Below are 18,759 nucleotides of genomic sequence, written 5' to 3'. Positions count from 1 at the left end.
GATGAAGCCAATGCGAGCGGGCCGCGGCGGAGCCGGGCGTCGGCCTCTAGAGGGGTTCGCTGGCCTCTGCCGGGCACCTGCGTGCCCGGACGCCCGGTTCCCAGCCGCGAATCCAGGTCGTCCGACCCGAGCCCCGGCCAAAGGAAGAGCTACGTCAGCGAGCGTCTACACTCTACATGCTTTTTTATTACAAGACTACCGAGCATACGTGGAAAATTCATCATCCGGCAACTACATCTAAAGCACAAATATTTGAAAAAAAGAATAAACAGATTCATTAAATTATTATATGATTAAATCATCGACCAAATAGAAAATTTATATAATAAAGTCAGAAAAAAAGTTGTAAAATATAGTTTACAATAATTATTCACATTCAAGGCTGTACATCAATACATACAACAACGTGGCCCCGAACATGAATTCAATCCAAATAATTCATATATTAGATTTTAAATAACACAGACTGAACTAGAGGCCAACAATAGCCAGCAAATAACCTTATATAAGAATAAAAATACAAAAGTGTATATCCTAATATCATTGCATTATTTGTTTTCATAAGTTGTTTTTTTTTTAATTTTTGCTTTGCCTGTACATCACAGTTACAGCTACAGACCAGGTAGAGAATATTATACATGTTCTAACTGACTGCCACCAACCTGAAAGACAGCTAACATACTACTGATTCATCCTATTTTGTGTTGTTAAGGAACAGCTACAGCAGCTCTAAATATTGCAAAAATCTGATTGCAATGTCCAAACTTATCATGACAGAGGCTTTTCATCAGCAAAACGACCCTTATTCATAGTCACTCAGCCAGATGGGTTAGACTAGGGTGGATCACACAGCTAAAAAACATTTGCCTTTTGTAAAAAGTTCTCTGTACATAAAGTTTGGGATTTCTTCATATTGAAGAAATGAATTCTGGGGGAAATTCAGGTATACATTTAGGCTTGCCCACCACGCTGTCTGAGCTACAGATAAAACTGCCCTTTGCTGGAACAGCTTCCGCCCCAGACCAGTTCTCCACAGGCAGCCTAATTTACAACCCTGCAATCTTGGGCCAGCAGCCTGCACCCCTCAGAGGCTCTGGGAGTGACTCCTGCCCCGATTTAAGGCACTTGCCATGTAGTCTGCCTAAGAGGCAAGGGCCACACCCACTTGAGTCACCATCAGTTCATGTTAGGTTTGGATATGAAAAGAAACAATATGTAAAAACGCATATGGCACCATCTCCAAGAATAGTACCTTCACCATGTTCTCATAGTGGCTGCAGCCTCTGCCTCATTCTGTGGACCAACCTGGGGAGAAGGGGATTTGGGGTGTCAGAGGGAAGGTAGGAAACCTACTTCTGCACAATCTGGCCATAATCTCTGGCATAGCCAAGTGGCACTGAGCATGGCACCTAGAAAAATCTTTCATGCATGTTTCACCTCAGAATTGACAGACCCCAAACTGAAGTGGAGAAATTAAGAATGAAACCAAATTTGGGTGGTCTGTACTTCAAGACAACTAGGCAACCTGCAACACTGTGGGCGAGGAGAGGGGATGAGAAATCATTAAATCCTTGTCAGCCAGGACAATCACATTCTACAATGAAAAAGCCTGGCCAGTGTGCTCTACTGAACTGCTAAGACCTTCTGACTAAGTCCCGCGATTTCAAGAACATGGGGGCAAACACACTTCTGTAAAATCTAGTTGTCTACATGGTTTCTTTTTCAAGTAGAACCTTTGCTCTTTTACTGATTCCAAATGGCCCAATGTACTTTCTGAGTCTATAAACTTAATTACAACTCATCCACTAAGTATGTGGCAAGGTCAGTTCAACACTTTTTATCTCTGCTGACTGTGCAGATGCAAATTCAGTACCATTGTGGACACAAAGTACAAGACTCTGTAAATATCACCAAGCACTTGAAAGCCATAGCAGCAGGGATGGGAAGGTAACATGCAAGCACAACCAGGTTCTTTCAATAAAATAAGGAAATTGGCTTTTGGAAAAATATGTCACAAATGGCCTGCAGTAATGACAACATTTTAGCATTAAAAAAAAAAAAAAAAGAGCAGTCTTATTCAAACATTCTTGGGAACACACAGCTTACCAGAAATTGATTTGTTCAGGATCTGTAGGACACAACTAAGAAAGTTCTGTACTGGAACTCTGAACATCTAAGCATCAGATCAAGACAGAGGAGAAGAGAGACTATACTAGCTTTAAAATGAACAAACTCTTTGACCCCAAAATACCACTTCTAAGAATCTGGGCAGGGTGGGGGCAAGGGAGATCAGAGTCAAAAATCAAAGATTTATAAGGATATTAATCACAGCATTATTTAAATAGTGAAAAACCAGAAACCATCTAAATGTTTTATAGCAATGAAATGGTCAGATAAATTATGATAAAAATTATTAACCATTAAACTCTACAATCATTAAAAACAAGGTTTTTGAACGACATTAAGATAAATACCAAGTGAAAAAAGCTGGGTGCAAAATGGTGCACGTTGCAATGTTCCCACTTCAGTTACAAAAGCAAACACACGTGTGCGGGTGGGGAGGAGGGGGCAGCAGGCTAGGCACCAAGATGCTCGCAGTGGTCTTTCCTGGGCGCTGAGCCTCCAGTTGATTTTTTTCAGAAAACAAATGTTTTAAGAAAGTACAAAATCACCTGGAACCCCATGCTGGCACCCTGTCCTCGGGGGTCTGTGCCACAGACTGTCTCCTACAATTCCTTCAGGCCTGCACCACAAATACCACAGAGTAGCCCCCAAGGGGGTTGGGGTAGGTGCAGCTCCCGTCAGCTGTGGCATGACCCCAAGAGCCATCTTTCCCAAAGCAAGTACGTAACCAGCCTCCCAAGAGTCAAGGTTCAGGATGGCAGGCACGCAGGGTGCCACTCACAGGGTGGGGCTTCATGCTCCACATGGGGCTGCCCATTGCCCACTGGCCTGGTCAGGTCCACAGAGGGAAGGAAACCCCATCCAAACCCAGCTTCCTCACGTTCCCAGAGAGAGGCAAGGCACAGCAGGCTGTCTGGGCCAGCAGAGACTTGGCCCTCCTGGCCGTCCTCCCTCCACTCTGTGCCAAGAGAGGCTGCATGGTGTGAGACCATCGCTGCTTGACAGGTGCTGGCTTTGGTGCTTATCCCTGTCTTGTCCCCTCTCAGTAAGACACTCTTGGATCTATTAAACACCAGGGCATTTTCTTTCTCACCTTGGTTAAGACCACATTTATATATATTTCTAGGTATGTCTGCATGTGTACAGAGACTGACACCCGCGTCCACGTCTTAGAACATAAGGCACCTGCATGCCAGGACGATGGCTCAAAGGATGAGGTGGATAAAACTAAAGATGACATGAGTAAGCACAGGGTAAGACTGGAATATATAGGGGCCTTAAAAAAACAAAAAGGAAAGAGGACTCTGAGCAGAGAACGGTGACCTACAAAGAAGGGTTCAGCTGTCACTGGCTCAGGTTGGGCAGTCACTTCAGCTCTGCCAGCTTCGAGCTCAACCCTGAACCCCTTCTTCTCTGGTTTCGGAGGTTAAGATGGAGCTTGTCGGTTAAGCCCAGGAGGTAGTGGCGCTATCCAGAGGGAAGAATGCAACGGAAGATTTGTCTCTCCCCGAGCAGCCCAGCCGAGTGCTCTTTTAAAAGCCAAATATCAGCTCTGCTTATTTCCCTGCAACCAGACACCCAGGAAAGACGCTGTGCAGGAGCGGGCTCCTCACCCTCCTAACTGCACACACACAGATGAGGACGCTCTGACGAGGGTAAATATAAACATGGGAGTGCGCCTGAAATCAAAGTCCTGAAAGAAAGGGTCAAGAAAGACTCACTTTCCGGAAAGCACGTGAACACAGGCAAGACTTTTCCAAAGTGAGGAGGAGGAAAGGGGGCTCAGTCTACGACCACACGCCCAGGGCACCCTGGGACGCCCCCAGGGCAGGCACCCCCCTACATCTTGGTATCCTCGACACACACACACACACACACACACACACACAGCCCAAGCAGAAACCCCTGGCAAACCTGGCTCCCACCTCTGCTCCCATCCAACCCCTCTCCCTGTCCAAGCACCGTGGGATTCTCCACATCCGAACCTTTTTTGTAGTTTAAGAGCCACTGCTATCATATCACTAAAACAGTTTAAGACATCTTTCCTCTACATGTGGACCAGTGGTCACACAGGGTGATGGATGGTTCGTTCGAGATAGGAGATGGGGGCAGGGAAGTAGTCAGGGGACCTTTCCTGTGGGAGGTTCTGTTGGTGCCTTTGTGAAAGTCTAAAGGAAATGGCAAAGTCATCCCTCCCCTGGGGACAGAGCCGTGTCTGTGAGCGGCAGCCTGCAGGCCACAGCGCCTGCTCCTCTCCCACCTGGGACTGAGGACTGCCCCCCAAGAGACACCCTGGGCAGGGAGAGGAATGGCTGAGCCCTGCCTGGCTGACAGGCATTCTCTGTTCAGGGGGCAGCAGCAAAGACAATCAATGGACCAGTAAGCCCTGGACCATCCTAAGTGCACAGCAGTGTGTAGCCTCTAAAGAGCTAAAGGAAATAAGCCTGAAACTGGAGGAGAGCAGGCTGGGGCTTGGGTTCAAGTGTGGTGTTCCTGCCCCTCATGCAGGGTGAGTGACACTTTTTTCCAGGCAAAGTCCACTTGATGGGGACCAGATGACCTGGCAACATGAGAAGGCTTTTCGATTTTCACTGTGCATATGTAAAAACGCTGAGTTAGACTATGAGACTGTTCAACTTTAGCAGGAAAAGTGTGCATGTGGCAGCTGGGAGCCTGCCCTCCTCCGTGAGGCCTGGGTGTGATGGAGGACCATCCAGTGTGCCGACTCCAGGCACCTCTCAGCCCTGACTTAGCCCTCCACCTTTCAAACAAAACTCTCAGGAGGGGCCACCAGCTCTTACTCCTCCACAGGGAGGCCTCCAGGCCCATCTGCTGCACTGCCCTGGCCTCACACGGGGAGGGGAGGTCACTGAGCCCCGTCTCCTGGTGCACCTGGTGTTCCTCCCGGGCAGGTACTCAGTTCCCCACCTCAGAGGGCAACGCTGCTCCAAGGGATGACACATCGGAATGCTTGGCTGGCACCTTCTAACACAACAGCGAATCCATATTTCACCTGGACAACCTGTTCTACTTCTCAGTGCCTGAAGCCTGCCCGGCCAACACAACTCACAGACAGACAGCAAGGACCGCAGAAATCTCGCAGCCAGGGTTACTTGAGGAGGCAAGCACGGGCCGTGGGGACCAGGCCATACACTAGGGACGCGAAGAAAGGAGCACACGGACAAAAGCCAAGAACTCTCCTGCCCCACAGAGCTCGGGGGCCACCCCAAGAGAGGTATGCCCGGCTCCCTGGTGAAAAGTTAGTTCCACGATGATCCGGGGGCAGAGAGAGCCCAGAGACATGCCTGGGTGGTCCCCTTGGCCACAGCAGGACCGGCAGGTGACAGGGCACATGGTGGAGAGGTGGTGCCGCGAGTCTGTCTACGAGTCCGGGCGGGAACCAGGCGGATGTGCACGATGCTGGTTCCCATGGCGAGCAGAGTGCGAGAAGCTCCACGTGGCACACAGAGCAAGCAAAGCAACCCTGAATTCCTTTTCGTTATTGGTTTTGTTCTTTGTGTGGTTGGGTATTTTTCTTTTCTTTTAAATAAAAAAGCTGCAAGGTTCTGCCGTCTGCGTCCCCCTTGAGATGGCTGGCAGGTGGTCTGGAAGTGTCCAGGTGGCGGTGAGCCGTGCTGGGCACACGTCCTGCAGCGGGTGCAGGGCCGCGGGTGTCACTGCACGGCGGCATCCGGGTGGCTCTGGTATCTGTGCCTCCACACCTCCTGGATCTTTTTGCACCATTTGTGAGCATTCCCACTCGGGTCCATCAGGTAATACGTCCTATTCGGCTGCAGAGACAGAAACGTTTAACATTCTCCAGGGAGTCCCACCAAGACCAGCACTTCCACCCATCAGCGAGAAACTGTAAAAAGAAATCGCCGTCCACTGCAGCCACTGCCAAGTCCCTTCCGGAAGCACATGAGCATGTGAATTTTTTCTTTCCACATATGTGCAGAAATTAAACATACAGGTGATGACCTATAGCTCCCTGAGGTCACTCCCAAACTGAAAACAAGCACAGGCATCTCCCAGCCCAACTCTGAACTGAGCCATGAACATTGGGGTCCCTGGAAGGTGGGAAAGAGGGAGACCACTGCCCCTCGACTCCAGATGCCTCCTTGAGCCACAGCATTTGGATGCTCTGAATGGAGGCACAAAGGCCCAAAGGCCTCTGAAGTGCCCTGCAAGGGAGAACCCGTGGGGACAAACTCACCGTGTGGACAAAGAAGGTTTTAAAATTCTTGGCCTCTGGTCGGAGTTCTTGTGACCATGGAATTTCACCTTTCAAGACTTTGTTGACAGGATCCACATAATATAAGTGTGGCCCTTCTGTGAGCAGTAATTGTCGTCGCCGTGCAAATAAACCCTGATGCAAATTAAGAAGAAAAAGAAAGAAAGAAGACACTGCTTGTTAAGGCTCAGAAGTGGATGCTGACAGCACTTACTGCTGCCTTGGAGGTTGGACTGTCAGAGTAGCTCCTGGCACAGGGACCACTGCTGGCCACCTGCCCACTCGCCTGGGACAGAGGGGCATGCACACCTCCTCCTCACCTGGACCCAGCCCCTAAGGTCAGAGAGAAGTGGGCAGCACTCACTGCCCGGCCTGTCTGCCTCTGTGAGCTGGATCCCGACACCCCTGTGCCGGGCGTCATGTGGGGGAGTGGCCACACAGGCAGCACACCCGAGGCCAGCACACCGGCACACGGCCCTGTTGCTGAGTCGGCCAAGAGGGGACTGCCCTTGGCAGTCAGGCCCCTGCCGCTTCTCCTGCCCTCTGCTCCACGCCGAGGCACAGTGTCCTTTCTGCTGGCGGTCCCGCCACAAGCCACCTTCACAGAGGTTCTCATGGCAGAGATGCCCCGGGGTATGGGAGGCTGAGTGCGGCCAGCAATGCAAGCTGGGAGCCCGAACTGAGAAGGGCCCGCCGCAGCAGAGAGAGAACATTTGTGGAGTCTGATATTTTTGGATACGTTAATCTATTTAATTAATCCATAAGACATAATAAGTAAGATTTCAAAAACAATTCTAATGAAGTAATAAACGACTTGCTGGGATTCAAACAGAACCTCCTCAACCAGACAGAAACCTTGACCTCAGTGAACCCAGCCTTGGGCACAAATCGGAACCCTGGCTCCCCAGTCAGAAACGAGAGTCTGCATTTCTGTCTGCCACGGCCTCTGCGTGCTTTCAAATGCCTCCCCTGAACAGCTGAAATCTTCCTCAGCTATGAAATCTAGAGATGATCTCTTAAAGGGAACCAAGACAAAGATGCTATGGGCAATGAGTTATACAGGAGCCCGAGGAGCAAGGCCTGACCCTGAGTGAGAACTGGGAGGAAGATACAGACGCACAGCAAGGAGCCATAGTAATCTAACTTACCTTGCGCTTGTCTACTGGACCCATTTTTAGTATTAAATTATTTTCTACAAACTGGTGCCTATAAAAAGAAGAAAACATGAATCAGAGTCAGAGACAGAAATTCTCCAAACTCCTCCCTTCAAAACAAACTCCCCGATGGCACTGTGAACTTTGCTTCAATCCTCTCCCTTCAGAGATCTAAAATCACTTCAGTAATGTGAGAAAACCCAAATGTACCTTAGCATGCAAGCCCTACTGCTTTACAGAATTTGCAATCTGTATGTGGACCAGGGTCCACAGATCCTAGAAATATCACCTACCCTCACCTCTCCTCAGCAGTGTTTGCACAGCAGGGGAAAGGCAGAGGGGAGGTGGTGGGAACACAAGTCCTCATTACTTTAAGCAAGGCTGGGGTGAGACGCAGAACCCCACCAGAGCCGGGAGGCCGCTGCGAGGCAAGCTCAGGATGCAAACTATTGTTCTCAAGTCACTTCCCCAAGCTGGAACCCCAACTCAGCGCTCAGAAACCACTGCACTGTTTAGAATCACAAATCCCTAAGAGAGCCAAGTGGGAAACTTGGTTTAAGAACATCTTATCTGGGGACTTCCCTGGCAGTTCAGTGGTTAAGACTTCACCTTCCAATGTAGGGGGTGAGGGTTCGAACCCTGGTGGGGGAGCTAAGATCCCACATGCCTCAAGGCCAAAACACCAAAATATAAAACAGAAGCAATACTGTAACAAATTCAATAAAAGACTTTAAAAATGGTCCACATCAAAAAAAAAAATAGAACATCTTATCTGGTATTTCTACCATAGTAATAAAGCACTTGTATCCAAATACGGCAGGAATTTAGAAGGAAAAGTTTCAAATACTGGTTTTGACTTAATATACATTGTAAACAAGTATAGTCCACTTTGATTCACAGGAGTTTAATTTCTGCAGGTTCTCTCTTTTGGTTAAAGCTAACAGTTACTGCTTTATGTTCTGATTTTACTGAAATTCCTGATCTAAGGTAAGGTTCTACTGTAGAAACAGTAAAAGGCATAAGACAACTGTCACCTCAAACAGTGACAATTTTACCATGTGAGTATCTGAGCACATCCACCTGCTTCCCCTGGCTCCTCCTGAGACGTTCTCCCACCGAGCTTAACTGGCCCCCAGGTTTGCCCAGCCTAACACACCAGACCAAGGCCCGCTCCCCAGAGCCCACTGGGCTTCTCCACCAAGGCCCCATCACGGAGGACCCAGGCCCAGGTAAACTGACACAGCGTCATATGGATTTTGAAAACAACTAAGAAAAATGTCAATAATAACAAAAAAAGTGTTGTGACCTTTATGAGGAAAAGCGCGATGCTTCCTCTCAGACGTATTTAAAAACCAACCAAACAAAAACAAGACTTGAAACAAAGAAAAAAAATCAAGGAGATTTTGTGAGAAGGAGACGTAATGAGGGTCACTGCAGCACAAGAAATACAGGGCCGAAGGGAAAGCCCCTTAACCAGCAGGCCCTACTATGTCAGAATGTATGCGTAGTAAAGAACCACAAACTGATAATAAGCGGAAGACTTTAATTAAATTATCGGCGGGGGGGGGGGGGGGGGACGGGGCGAGTGCAGTCTAATCCCAGGCCGGTTAAGGACTGCACCACCAAGCCCTCCACTTAGCTGGGCTGCTGGGGCCGGGTCGCCAGGGAAGCCTGACAGGCAAGGACAGAAGAAGCCTCAGGGAGCCTTTGCAGCCTCAGCTGGGTTAACACGAAGGACGGTTTAAAACAGTAAATTAAACAAGAGAACGAAAAAGAGAAGGGGCCAGTCATCTACGCTGAAAACAAAACAAGTCACCAAATACAGAGTAACAGACGTGACTACACAGGAACAAAAGGAATCTCTAACTACAAAAATAACCAAAATTCACATGAAAACAGGCTGGAGAAGATTTTCAGCAAATATTACCTATAAAGAGTAAACATTTGTACTCTAGAGAGCATACATAAAGCAACATAAAAGGCTTAAAACCTTGAGAGAAAACTGAGGAAGGACACAAACTGGAAATTCCCAAAAGGGAATTAAGTGACCACAAATTCTCAATGGCTCTAAACAAAGAAAGGAAATCGAGCCCCACTTTTCAGGCGTTCTACTGGGGTGCACTGGGGTGAGGTGAACGCAGGCGGGGGCTGTGGAGTAGCATTCTCACCCGCACCGCCACCACCGGCCCTGAAATGAGGAGGACTCGCTGAATACTGCAGTAATCCGGCTCCCAGGAATTTATTCTAAGGAAGAAAAGAAAAACAAAAAGGAGGAGCACAAATGTTCACAGCAGTACTAGTCACATGAGTGAACCTGAAGCCAGGGAAGCAGGCCAGCCCTTTCCCAGCCCTGCAGAGGGAGGGGCCCAGCTATCTCCTGACACAAGGCCGAAGCCTGCACCACACTCTCCCAGCTTCTCCCGAGACAGGAGAACCACGGGTGGCCCAAAGCGGGAAAGGCCAAAGCTGGGCTCCAACTGCACCCCGTGGCTGCGGTGAAATGAGCCCAGGAGGCAGGACGCAGAGTGGGTGGACGGAGCAGCCTGAGGCTCCACTGTCAGCATAAACACCCCAGTCCGTTCATTCATTCAGTTAACTAACCAAGCAGCTTACAACAGGCTACCGGTTATTGACCTACTTTGAAAAGCTTAAGGACTTAAAGTAATCATTTTGATCTTTTACTTCAGAAAGTCAATTCCCACCCTCCTGAAGAAAGCTCCCCAGGCCCCCGCCCCGCACTGGCACCTTCTTCTCTCTGGCAGGTGGTAGATGCCCGTCTGCAGCTTAAGCGCCGAAACCAGACCTAAGTCAGAGACACGCCTGATTCTCAGCATGTAGGTAGCATGTAGTTAGTGTGCAGACAGGGCTTTAACACAGCCTTGCTTTCTCACCCAGCCTCTGGCTCCCACCATTCAGGCGACAGTTGTCATTGCCTCTGTACAGATGTCAACACGGGGGCTGAGAGTCTCACGACTTCCCCACCATCATTTCACAAGGGGTAACAGTGCAAAACCCCCCACTTTTTTTGATTCCAAAGCCAGTTCTCTGCTCCTCACCCTCTCCCATCCCACCCAAACCCCGAGAAGACCAACCTCAAGGATATAAACCTGAGGCCACCAGCAAGTCTGGGCCATTTCAGGAGAGCGGAGTGAGTCTGCCAGGGCCCGATGGGCTCTACAACCACCTCGGGCAGGCTATCCACGCTGGGCTTCTAGGCAGGTGAGGGAGGACCACATGAGCACGGCCAGTTTGCTCTAAAATGCCATCTCTCAACCCTTCAGGTCTCAGGACCCCTTCATACTCTAACTTTATGGAAGACCCCAAAGAGCTCTCCTTCATTTGGGTTAGATGCATCAATACTTATGTATAAGAAATTAAAACAGACATTTTCAAATATTTAATTCATTAAAAAACAAAATAAATCCATTCCACATTAACATAAATGATTTTTTAATTTTAAAAATAATTTCTTTTGAAAATGAAGGTAATTAATGAGAAGCATGACACTGCTGTACACTTTGCAAATCTCTTTAACATCTGGCTTCACAGAAGAGAGCTGGATTTTCACATCTGCCTCTGCCTTCACTATACTGTGATATGCTGTCCAGGCTGAAGTACATGAAGAAATCATAAGAGTATTTTAGTAGCCTTTTCAGATATTTGTGGGCATTCTTCTTTGATACTACACCAAAACTCCAGAAGTGCAGTTTCTTAAAGGTTAGCTGCCACGTGGAATCTGAATCCCCAAGAATGAATTTTTCATACTTTTGACATTAGAATCCACCAACCTACCTTGCACTTTGAATAGATCTTCCGCCCTTATATGAGTTTACAGCACCAAACATTGGTCATCTGGAAATAGTGGTTCGCTGAGTTATGGAGATCTTCCAAATGTTGACAAATTTCATTCTACGATATCAACAAATCAATTCATAAATATTGCTACCTTTCTCCCCAAAAAAGTCTTTAAATATTGGGAAGATGTCAAGCTCACAATGATGAATAAAGTTTCCCACAATTCTAATTTTCACTTGAAGGTTTTGATTTTATCATTGGTAACAAACACCAGCAGTTGTTTTCCTTGAAGTGACAGGCTCATTCCAGTCATTTTCCAGAAAAATGTTGGTCAAATAGCCAAGTCTGAACAACCAGTTTGTCAGTCAAACCTTCCAGTGAAAATGGTCTTCCATGAAAAGAGCAGCTCGTTCAGCTCCCAGCACAAACCACCACACAGCGCTTTTCTTGAGGTAGCCGTCACCCTGGAGGTGCAGCAGAAGTGCTTTATGCGTACTTCCCATTTCGTTCTACAGCACATTAATTAAATCAATCATCTTCAATGACCACTCCTAAGTGAGGCTGGCTTGTTGTCTTTTCCTCTGCCCCTGTGATCGTGTGGCTGTGAAGAGCCGGGTCTTCTCGCACCGCCTGGTGCCATGGCCGGGATTCATGACCTGGCACTGACAGTTTTACCCACCGTTGCTCCTGCACCATCACTGCACATGTCAACATGTTTGTTCCAGAACTGTGAAATTCAAAAGAGGTGCTCAACACGGACTATCTCAGCACAAATTGTGCTTTCTGCCAAGCACTTAGGTAAAAGGTAAAAGAACCATCTTTCTTTGATGGTAAGTTGGGGTGAGCACCGGACAAATACAAGTAAAGCAGTGAGTCTAGTCCCATCTGTAGATCCATCCACTTGGAAGGCAAAAAAACAATTTGGAGGTAGAGATACCAACTCACTCCCTGTGTCCTCCGCAGCCACATCTTTAATCCAGAGAGTCGCTGTATCGTATCGTGGACCACCATTGTGGCCGGGATTCCTCTCAGTGGCTCTCATCTGCATCAATGGCATTCACTCAGCAGGGTCAATGGCTCGAGGCTCTTCAGCCTCCCAGCGCTTGTTAAGGCGCTCCAGAGGCTTTCTGATGTTTGGCTCTGAAAGAGCTCATCACGTGTACACTTACAATATTCAATTCCTGTATCTTTAAAATTCTGAATGACTGGTCTCTAAATGATGCTGCCACTTAACTGGCACCAAAATAGTATACAAAGACATTCTGTTCATAGACACAACACAGCAAGGTATTCACATCTATAAAGCCAGGGAAAGACAGCCTTTTGTCCTATTTCTGTTTCATATTTATAGTTTTGCCTAGTTTCTCTGGAGTGGATTCCTTCCTTCCACGAGTCAGAGAACCCAGTGTCTTCTTTTCGCATCTTTAGACTGAGGTGATGCTACTGTGGGTGGGAAAGCAAGTCTTCTCCCTTTTTAAGTCAATGATCTATACTCAAATATGAAAAACATATAAATGTTCTTTTGTTTTAGAATATATCATTAAAATCTAAAATAAGTTTCAGATAGAAATTATTAAAGTTTTTGAGAAATTTTAAAATAATATTGCCAAATAACTCAAAGTATACTTACTTCTTCACTGTGTTTCCATGTGGGCACAGGAAAAATTTCAGGATTGCAAAGCGGTAAATTACTCGATGATAGGAAGTTACAATAATTATAGGAGGTACAGCTGAAAATAGCTAGTAAGAGCCCAGCAGAAATACTGAGAACTTATTAATGTCTAAAAGTGCACATATTTATACCATAAACCTACCTCTTTAGAAGATTCAAAAGATAGAAAACACAAATTCCATTAGCTGTCAAAGCAATGTCATCCTACAGTGTGTAGCTTCTGAAAAACTCCACTGTACATTCATAGAAAATAAAAGTAGAAAAGCAAACACCATCTTAGTATTATTACAGAATGATTATTATGGTCTATGGGCCAGACATTGAGAATCACCGTTCTAAAGAATGTGCCTGAGGGATCTCCACTGACCAAATGAGAGATGCCTTAAACTTTCCACAGTCGTCAGCTTCCAAATGGGATTGAATTGGGAGGAAAGGGAGGAGAGCGCGAAAAAAAGAAAGAGTGGGTGAGAGGTTGCAGGGCCTGACCGGCCACCAGTTACTCTGCCCTGCCCGGAACCGCAGGCTGAAGGGCCCAGGCTGCCCAGGGCCTCTGAAAACGCCCCGGGCGGGGCACATGGGCCTTCTGAGTAGCCACTCCCATGCCGGCAACAGTGCTTCTCGGCCGTGCTCTGCACCCGGCCAAGCCTGTGGGGTGGACACAGCAGGCCCTTCTCAGGGATCACAACCTGGCACATGGACCTGCTCAGAGCAGGGCGCCCAGCAGGAGCCCTTCCCTCCTGCTCGGTACACGTTAGGGCTCCTCAGAACACCACTGCAGGGAACGTAAGCCCCCAAGAACTGGAGATTGTTTCAGCTGGCCAAGAGGTACGCTCACTTTTCTAGAGATGATAATTTTTTGTTGTTGTTGATGTGGACCATTTTTAAAGTCTTTATTGAATTTGCTACAGTATTGCTTCTATTTTATGTTTTCGTTTTTTGGCCAGGAGGCATGTGGCATCTTAGCTCCCCGACCAGGGATCGAACCCACACGCCCTGCATTGAAAGGTGAAGTCTTAACCACTGGACCACCAGGGAAGTCCCTAGAGACAATCATTTCTAATTGTACAAAATCCTAGCCTCATCCACCTGCCACTTTTCCTCTGCGTCCCCCACCCCCATTCCTCTGCACAACGGCGCCCATGTCCAGGTGGCCTCTCTTCCTCTAAGCCTCCTTCCCCACCCCCACCCAGGCTCCTCTCTGCCTGCGCAAAAGGTGAAACCATAAAAATCCTTGAAGAAAATGTCTAGGTGGAGAAGCTCTTCTCAACAGGACCAAGATGGAAAGCAGAAAATAAACACACAAACAGGTTCAACTTTGTAAGAATCTGCAACTCCCCCCACCAAAAAATGCACAAATAGAATGAAGAGATAAACTGGAAAAAAATGTTTGCAAAATAAACAGAGAAATAGTCTTCATATCTATGGCTCTGAAAAGTCAATTTTAGAAAGATGCAAAACATAAAAGAAAAAAAGAGTCAAAGGATACAAATGAACCTCAAAAAATAAATACAAATGGCCAATGAACATGGAAGATGTTTGCCTCGATAAGAACACAAACGCCAATCACACGGGTCCATTTCTAGAGCATCTGAACGCTCCAGGGCAGGAAAGGCTGTTGGGCAGCGGTTATTTAAATAATGGTGAATCCAGGTCCCAACACGGCTGCTGGCGTGCCTGGCCCGCCAAGTCCCAAGGGCCAGAGCCCGGAGGGTCCCAAACCCTCTCACCCCCCAGCCGGCCCTCCAAACACCCACTTCCAGTTGGACACTTTGAGGGTCCTCATCTGCAGAAAGGCAGCTGTGTGAGGCGGAAGGGAGCGGAGCCTTTACAGCAGTGGTGTTGAAGGTAGGACGCCCAAGCTCTGTCAGTTACCACGGCTGGCGTTCATCCCCGTGCGTTCCACCCTGCGTTTCTAAATGGGGCGCTGCTTACAGCTGTACGTTCTTACCAAGGGTTTCCGCTGGCCTGCTTCTCCAATAACAACCTCTTCTCATCTTCAGAAAACTGTAAGTCCAGTTCAAAAGAATTAGTGTCCAGGTCGTGGATATACTGCTCGATGTTGCTTCCCACCCTCTGGGGCAGCCCCGCGTCCGAGGCAGACAGGGAGTGGGAGGAGGAGGACGACGACACCTGCATGCAGCCGAACTGGCTCAGGAGATTGTCGTACTGCACAGAGAAGAGGGAAAAGTGAGAACAGCGCCTGGACTTCCCTCTGGTCCAAAGATCCAGACACACTCTGACCTATCGTACACCCAGCAAGCTCTCACCCCGAAGGCCGTGGGAGACGAGTCACCGACACGCAGCCCAGCTTTCTCCTCTACTACACAGCTGACCACCAGCCTCAGGCTGGATACAGCCTGCCCTGCGTCCCCCTTCTGATGGCAATGTCAGAAGCTGTTCGCCCCAGGAAGGAGCTTATCCTCAGTCTTAACCTACAGGAAGGGGAGGCCCGGGACCTGCGGCCTGCTGGCCTCTTTGATCCTGGAGGATCAGGATTAAGATGGCGACACTTGAGTACCGAGAAGCCAGAGCTCTCAACATGGCAAACACGATGGAATAGCAGACAGAGAGCCTGCAACAGACACTCAAGAGTGCGCACACGCCCATGAAGCCACGCTCCCTGGGCACTGAGACCTGAGACAACCGGGGCCCCAGTGGCTCCCTCAGAGTCTGGCCAGCAGAGCGTGCTGCTCCTCTGGCACACCCCTGCCAAAGGCCCTGGGGACCCCACCCATGCCTGCCGGCCATGACCCCAGAACGACATCAGGGCCCAAGGGCCTGGTCGGCAACTAGGGCCGAGGGAGGGAGCCCTTTGCAGTCTGCACACGCAGAGGCTGTGGGATAGCCGTGACCACTGAGGTAGGGAAGCAAGTCAGGGGGGAGCACAGACGGCACTCCACATCTGGCTCAATTCAAGTCTGGGCATAAAGGATATTTTAGGGCAAAAAAGGGAGGGATGTGTTGCTTAAAACAGTAGATAGGAGACATAGGGGGCTCTTGATCTCCAAGAGGTGATGCCAGTTGTAATTTTAACTTAGCCTTGGATGAGTTTTACGTGAACTCTAGAATTCCTCAGTCAATTGAGGCGGAACTCTATATATGATAACTGGTTACAATAAGCCACAATGACAGAAATCAAATCAGAAATATGGACTATGGCTGATAATCAAAACACCTGACATTACATGTAAATATGGGGGTCCTGGTGGAGGGTGACCTGAAGGTGGTGACGGACACACTGCAGCTCACCATCCTCCTCGGCCCATTTCTGCATGTTTCACACCGTCCATAAGGAAAGTTTAAAGGACAAAGTATACTGAAGACCCTATGTCTGAGCTTGCCTCGGACCCCAGGGTGCCTCATCCCTCGGGCCTGCGCCACTGTCCCGCTTGTACCAGGCACTAAGAGCTGACAGTGACCAGTGTCCATCCTCAACACTACATCCCCCAAAAGTTCAAAGCAGCAGCAGCACCCTGGGATTCTCTGGGAAATACCAGAGGCATTCCGGAATGTCTTCAGATACAAAATTATAAGGACATCAGCCAAAACCGGAAGACAGAAGCCCACCAGGAGAATCAGCGCCCAGGCTCTGGTTCGACCCCTTTGGGCAAAAATTAACTAGAGGAAATGAGAAAGGGATGCACGTACCTGGCGATCTGCACTCGGGGCAGACGTTAAGCCTCTTCGGCCCCAGTCTCAGTGAGGGACTCAGACTCGGGCCACAGAGTGTTCACTGCCCCTCCCCCTCCACGGATCTACACTGGCTCCCCCTTTAGCCATTCATCCCACCACCTGGGGTCCCTGGCCCTGCCCAGAGGAGCCACTTCCCAGGCGGGTCAGCAGGACCCATCTCGGCCCTGGCGTGCTGGCTTACATTGCCGTAGCAGTCCTCATCATCTTCCGACATGGCCGGTAAGTAAGCTGTGAGCTTCGGAGGCGTCTGGTGATGCAGGTTCTCCCACGTGATGGACTCAAAGAACGGATGAGCTTTCAGAGGGCCGTACCCTTCCATTTCTTCACAACCTAATCGCCTTGTGGCATCTAAAACCTTAAATAGAAGTCAAGCCAGTGTCGGGGTTAAAAAGTAATTCTGACAAAAAAAATTATTTCTGAGTAGTTCTTTTCAATTCTTGGGATCTCCTGGAAATAGGAAGGGCACAGTGTGCTGGGGACAACTGAGTCACCGTGGGGGGTTGGGGGGGTGGCCAAGCGCAGCTTTCACTTCTCCTGAGTCTCTGCCCCTCCCCCCACAGGTGAAAATGAATCACTACATCAAAAGTTAATGAATAGCAGCAAGTATTCTCTTAAAATCCTAAAACAGGAAAAAGAGGAACTCACTGGCTTTAATAAGAGAATGAAGAGTTTATGTGAACAGGAAGCTATCACAGATGGGGAGTAAAGTGCCTTGGGTCCCCCACCTGCACGTGGTCTCAAAGGGCCCCACAGCCAGCTCCTCCAGAATTCGGCTGCCCCACCCAGACCCACAGAGGATCCAACGCACTCCCCCAGAGGGGACAGACACACAAGGGACAGGTAGGAAGAGGCTGACTGACCCTGCTCCCCCAAATCAAGTGAATGGAAGGTCTGGAGCCAAAACACACCAGGGGAAGGGACACTACAGTTTCCAGAACATAAACAGACACTCCTTTCCTGGATAAATCTGTTCACCTTTGCTATATAACTTGGGTTGATCTTTAGCACCTTCATGTAGCTGACTCTATAAAGTTGATACTCACAGATGTCGCTAAGTAGAATTTACAGCCACCTGCCACTGCAGCACGCCAAGCTGCTCCAGCGTCTGGTAACTTAAAATGGTGTGTGTTGATGAGCAAATGCAAAGTGATACAGTAATTTCCTATCTTATTAAGCTCAAGAATCAGGCACTTGGAAACTGAAAAGGCCTGATGGGATGAGACTGAAGATATGCATCTACCTACAATCACTATCAACCCTAAAATGCCCTTTTATTAAACATAGGTGCCTCCAAGGAAAGGCCCTCTGATCACAAGTTCAGAGGGACTCAGGGTGTGGCTACTGGATCATCCTACCAGAAGAAAATTCGAAATATTTACCAGAAGTTTTTCCACAAGATCTCTTGCCTTAGGAAAGAATTTTTCAGGAAAGTCATATTCCAACTTAATGATCTTCTGAAATATAAGATATTCATTTCTGTAAAATAAGAAAAGCCATCATTCTGGGCAGGGTCACACAAACCTCCCCAGTACAGAGCTGTACTTTCCTGGGACAGCCGTCTCCCTCTCTCCCCAGAGAGCCACCAGGTTCACTAAAGAGCCGTCATAAAAGTTCCCCCCACCCAGCCCTAACCCTGGGACTGTCCCCTCCCACTTCTCTGTCAGGCTGCTGCGAAGGGTTAGGAGGGGGGTGTGGGGTGTGGGTCTCTTACCCAGCTCGGAACGGTGGCAGTCCTGCCACAAGCTGGTATATTATGCATCCAAGAGCCCAAAGGTCTGAACTTTAAGGGAGGAGAAAAACAAAGAAGAATGACATTTGTAACATTTCAGTGGGGAGCATGGTTCATTTCCATCCTGTCTGTTCACACCACCCATTTCAGCCTCTGATCTGTTTCTCACCTTTAAAACCAGGTCAGTGTGAGGGTGGAAACCTGCTCTGGGCTCTCCTTGAGGGGGCCTCTCTGCGGATCCAGGACCAGAGGATCCCACACACACACAGCAGGCACTGCTGGGCCAGGCTGGGCGCCTCGCTCAGGGGCAACCAACGACCTCACAGGCCCGGTCTGGTCCTGGCCAGGGAGCAGCGGT

At 48.6% G+C, this 18,759-nt stretch overlaps 1 protein-coding gene across 2 annotated transcripts in view; it reads right to left on the bottom strand.

Moving 5' to 3' along the window:
• Positions 1 to 194: 194 nt before the first annotated feature.
• PDPK1 (3-phosphoinositide dependent protein kinase 1) overlaps positions 195 to 18,759 on the bottom strand; it is an 80,483-nt gene continuing 61,918 nt past the window's right edge. For both annotated transcript variants that reach the window (XM_059896789.1, XM_059896788.1), the window contains 7 exons: positions 18,384 to 18,452; positions 18,052 to 18,148; positions 16,854 to 17,027; positions 14,928 to 15,145; positions 7,507 to 7,564; positions 6,341 to 6,493; positions 195 to 5,915 (listed from right to left, as the gene is read on the bottom strand). In XM_059896789.1, coding sequence (XP_059752772.1) covers positions 5,799 to 5,915; positions 6,341 to 6,493; positions 7,507 to 7,564; positions 14,928 to 15,145; positions 16,854 to 17,027; positions 18,052 to 18,148; positions 18,384 to 18,452 — 886 coding nt within the window. In that variant the 3' untranslated portion in view covers positions 195 to 5,798. The remainder of the gene's footprint in view (positions 5,916 to 6,340; positions 6,494 to 7,506; positions 7,565 to 14,927; positions 15,146 to 16,853; positions 17,028 to 18,051; positions 18,149 to 18,383; positions 18,453 to 18,759) is intronic.

This window comes from Balaenoptera ricei, chromosome 15, assembly GCF_028023285.1.
Source record: "Balaenoptera ricei isolate mBalRic1 chromosome 15, mBalRic1.hap2, whole genome shotgun sequence".
Classification (NCBI taxonomy): Eukaryota; Metazoa; Chordata; class Mammalia; order Artiodactyla; family Balaenopteridae; genus Balaenoptera; species Balaenoptera ricei.
This window is presented reverse-complemented; position numbering and strand designations above follow the sequence as displayed.